The sequence below is a fragment of the Nanorana parkeri genome, unplaced genomic scaffold (assembly GCF_000935625.1).
Source record: "Nanorana parkeri isolate BGI_ZX_2015 unplaced genomic scaffold, ASM93562v1 scaffold196, whole genome shotgun sequence".
Lineage (NCBI taxonomy): Eukaryota > Metazoa > Chordata > Amphibia > Anura > Dicroglossidae > Nanorana > Nanorana parkeri.
The window spans coordinates 1,381,573-1,386,461 of record NW_017306464.1 but is presented as its reverse complement, the minus strand read 5'-3'; the positions used below and the strand labels follow the sequence as shown (position 1 = coordinate 1,386,461).

Here is a 4,889-nt window from a genome sequence, read left to right as displayed (position 1 = left end):
ATAATAAGGTCCTGTGAGTCATCATGTTCTATACAGCGTATAGAATTTGACCAACGCTGGAGCATAGGAGGAGAGCGACTGGAGGGAGCGAGCTAGGAGCCAGCCAGGATCACAATTCGGGTAAGAATAACTTTATTATTATTGCTCCCTAAACAAAATGAGCAATTAACCCTTGCAGTGCAAGGGTAGCCCCACTGCAAGGGTTAAGATTTTAAAAGAAATGTAAACTTCTTACCACTCTATCCAAAACTGAAAAAAAAAAATTGACTGAAGTAAGGCTTTAATGGAGGAAACGGAGAGTTGCAATCCTTAATATGATTGACGTACGTCTACTGCCCTCTCTGCTGGATTCTACTGGCTTCATCCGTGAAGGAAAAAACAGATTTCCTCAAAGATGAGATTTAGGTTATTCAAACTGTCTTGCCCTAGCCGCCATTCTCTAGAAGCGCCCCCCCTCCCATGGAAAAGACCCAACCCCATGCCTGATATACTTTCTTCTACCTTACTATAAACATAATTGCTTCATAGCCCCGCCAAGAGTTATTCCAGCGCAGTTTCTGCTTGCAAGACGATCGCTTTGCAATAACGAAATAATGGATGTGGACTTTTCATCTCAGCCTCTCTAATATTCAAATGGATTTACCTGTAAACTCCCTTTTGATATTTGGAAGATTAGCTGGGCAAGAATAACTGATGTTTAACCTAGGAGCAAGCATACCTTGATTTGCATATATGTCAATCAAATTGGCAGACCCTGGCATCTGTAAAAAAAAATAAAAACGTATTAAAACGAATATCTGTAGGACACTCATTAATAAAGTACACAGTCGCTATGGAGAAAGGTATTTCATTGTTTATAGGGACTGCAGGGAATTGATAATCATTTTTGTTTTGAAGATGGTTAATAAATTCAGCGAAAACTCTCATCCGGGAACATAGGTCCAAATTTCTTAATCTGAAAAAAATTGTTCCTTAAAAAAAACAGTTATGGGAACAACAACTCTGTTGCTAGAGCTAAACTCCAGGCAGATTTTAAAAAAAGACACGGATTAATGCAGCTCTGTATTCATCAATCCATTATTAAATGTGTTTTTTTTGTAACGCGAGTAGTACAAGAACCAGAATATGACGTGGTATCGGCCTTTTGCAGTCCCTATGCAGCAGACCTCAAAGTGGGAGAGAGAGAAGCAGCACGAGGAGCCAGTCAGTTGTGTGGCAGTGCTTATGTCCTAACAAGTAACGTGCTCATACGAGGAGAAGGCAGAGTGACAGAGATGACACATGAATTTGCTGCTTTTTTTACTGACCGGTCGCCGGCTGGGGGAGGGAGAAAACCTATAAGTGTAACTCAATGGAGAACTATTTGGAGAATAAAATGTGCTCTTCCCAATATGTTGAGCCAGTGTGTGACACTGCAGCTGTCACACACTGGGTCAAAAACCACTGATCGCTCGGCTCACAGCTTCTTCCTGTGGAGAGCGGTGACTGTCATTCATCATTCCCCACAGGGATTGCCCACTCCCCTCTTTCTTTCAGTGGTCATTGGTAGGACAGACAGGGAAGGGGGTGGCCACAGCTGGCTCTGCCTCTAGAGAAGCAGAGCTAACTGTCAATCAGGCAGTGGTGTGGATCCCAACAATATTGTTGGGATCCTTTCCTGCTCCAGTGTGGCTCTGCGCTGCCATCATATAGCGGGCAGTAGCCCGCTATATGCTGACTTTGGGTCACAGGAGGACATTAGTAATTGTCCTCCTGTGACCCAAAAGAGGACTAAAGCAGAAAAAAGGTTTGGCTATAGTAATCTGTTAACTGCAACAGAGTAAAAATCAGGTCTATGCTGTATGGCAGAGCTATGTAAATATCAGGACTGGATAGCCACTTGCTGGATGCGTCTAGCACCTACTATAGGGGAAATCTGCATTGAAAGTAAGCCCTGAGAAGGAGGGACAAGTGGAGGGGTCATCCTTGAACAGGGTCCAAGTGTTGTTTGCACCTGCTGCAACCTTTATTCATATTATTTAGTTAATTTGTATGTCAAGCTGTTTGCCTGGAGTTCAGCTTCAAAGCACTGGGCAGCACATTGGCGTTGTGGTTAGCAATTCTTCCTGGGGGTCCCTGGTTCGTTTCCTCCAGTTATTCCAATTTCATCGCACACTCCAAATACATGCTGGTAGGTTAATTGGCTCCTGTATGTCTGTGCAATAGGGACCTACATATCGGTAATAAATAAAGGAAACGTGCCTTTGCTATGCTGACCTTGGAGGAATACTAATTTACTGGCTACCTCTGACTTCAATACTTGTCATTGACTTGGAATATTTATGTAACGAGAAAGGTCAAAGTCAACTCCTTTCCCAGGCCAGTGCTTCAGATTGGATTGAAATATCAGCAACAGCCACATAACCAGCATTTTCAGAAGCAGCGGTCAGCAACTGCAGACTCCGTATCCCCGTTGTGCAGGTTTCACAGAAAGTTTTAACATATAGATACATTTGTTTGCAGACGTGCGCATGTTGTAGATTATGATACCTTGAGGACAAATTCCGGTTAAATTCCATGCACATATAAAAGATACAGGTGAATGCAGCTCTATCATTAAGGTGATATTAACGTCAAAAGGGTTGTAAGCTATTTCACATGCTGATGAAATCACAATGGCTGCTGCTTCTTGGTGTTTAAAAGTTTTAGTTTCCTGCAGAATCAGCTGGTCCCCTGAGCACTGGTCCTGATATCTTGTTTTCCCTTGCAGTGTCCCATGGAGCCAACCTTGTGTGCAAGTAAGCTGTGTGTGTCTCCACAAACACACAGACACAGAAAGGTAAGCCTCACCACTTCCTTCCTGCCCCCCTCCTTCTCCAAACACGTAGATGGACGGCTGCTGGATACTGTGCTTACCCTTGTGATCTTCTACTGGACAGGAAGTACAGGGAAGCTGATCTGAGAGAACTGGAGCAAACTGTTTGGAACCATGATGATTGTAAGTGCTTGGACAATAAAGTAAATAAATACTTTGTATATTCATTAATAAGAAAGAGTTTGAGAGCTCATGCTAGGAGATGGTTAAGCATCACAAGGATCCAGTAATTGGAGCTCCAGTGTTCATGTGCTAAGAAGGAACATGATGATAGGAGGAGAGCAGAGTGGCAGAGAAATGGGATTATCAGCCTTCTGCTACCCTTTTTACTGTCCAGCCACAGGCTCAGGGAGGGACAACCCAGGTCATTTGTGGACGCTAATCTGTCATTACAACTGGGCGAAGTCAGCCGTGACGTCACGGCTGGCTCCACCCAGCTGGCATTTGTGGGACGAAAGGCCGGCCTTCAGCAGGACATTCGTCCCGCTTTGACTGTCACTTCGGCTCAGCTCGGCCTCCTTCCGCTGCTGTACGGGCTAAAATGAATAGCCCGTACAGCAGCTCTTCGGTTCTATGAAACCGAAGGGCATCGGCAGCCGAAGAGAGCCGAAGGATCAGCTGAAGCTATGGCTGGGTACTTCGGCTCCTTCGTGAATAGCCCCCTTAATTAATTTTAGCAGATCAGGCCTCCTACCCTGCCAGACAGGACTGTGCTGTGAGAAAGAGGTGTAAATCCCAAGACTGGATCGACTGCATTTTTCTTATACAGGGGTGGCCAACTCCATCCCTCCAGCTGTTCTTTAACTACAAATCCCAACATGCATCTGCTTCTGGGAGTTATGCCTGTAATTGTTTATGCCACTTTAAATCCACAGCTACTATAACCACTCCACTTGAGATGGTCCACCGATACCAAAATAAACATTAAAAATAAAAATCGGCATGTTAAAGACACCTGAAAGTTACTAGGATAGGTTGTAAAAACAAGGAAACAAGATTGAAAACTTCATCAATAAGGTCGGGAGATATGACTACAGCTGCCCAAACTGCACCCCAATGTACTGAAAATTATTACAGAAATAAAATAAAATAATAAAATGTAAAATGGCAAAAACTATGGATACAATAAATGAATAGAATCTACCATACCGTGCTTGCCATTTGCAAAGCAGGATCCATCATGAGCATTTCATCATTATAGCTAGACTCCAAGCTAATGATGTCATCAATTACATCATCCATCTGCAATTAAAAAAGAAATAATGTTATTATAAATACAGTTTATTAAATTCTTGTATTACATTGTTGGTGAATAATATTTAGGGGCTCATTTACTAAAGAAGCAATAAATATTTTACACCTAAAAAGTTATTTTCAATTAATTAATTAGGCGTAATAAAAAAAAAAGCGAGAGAAAAGATCCCTGAAGATGGCCATACATGTGGCAATTTTTATTTTAAACCCCTTTCCATTCACTGGAAATCAACATGATCACATGTAAATCACCAGAAACAAAGCAATCTGCCGCGCAAGAGTTCAGTCAATTATGAAGCCCAAAATGGGTAAAATTAATTGGAAAATTAAATTGAGAAAGGATTGCGGCAAGTTCGCGATCTCGTCTCTTTGGACCGTCCTTTTATGTGTTTGATTGTGTCGCAATTGGTAATGTAGGTTTGGCTGACCTATCAAATCGGCACATGTATGGTGAGCTGGAGCCTAACTTTGATCTAAGATTGGGGTATATTTATCAATGTCAGAGAACATCGGGCATTTCAGCCAGCAAAACCCAACTACCCCATCATCTAAAATGCACAAAAAAGTGTAACTGATAGCTTGAAGGCTGCTTCAATATGAGAATCAATGTATTTCCTAATGTCTGGTTTAGCAGGAGGCAGAAATCTAAAAAAGAAAAAGTTTGTGCATCATTTGTTTATTAAAATGCATGGGGGTTTGCTATTCTATGTCATTATTTCAACATCATTAACTAATTTATTTACATTTTATTTATTTATTATTTGTATTTTATTAGTTAATG

General features: G+C 41.8%; 1 protein-coding gene across 3 annotated transcripts in view; it reads right to left on the bottom strand.

Moving 5' to 3' along the window:
- The window catches only part of MITF (melanogenesis associated transcription factor), a 178,736-nt gene that overhangs the window by 12,866 nt on the left and 160,981 nt on the right, over positions 1–4,889 (bottom strand). For all 3 annotated transcript variants that reach the window (XM_018555424.1, XM_018555425.1, XM_018555426.1), the window contains 2 exons: positions 4,004–4,096; positions 644–761 (listed from right to left, as the gene is read on the bottom strand). In XM_018555424.1, the coding sequence (XP_018410926.1) occupies positions 644–761; positions 4,004–4,096 (211 nt within the window). The remainder of the gene's footprint in view (positions 1–643; positions 762–4,003; positions 4,097–4,889) is intronic.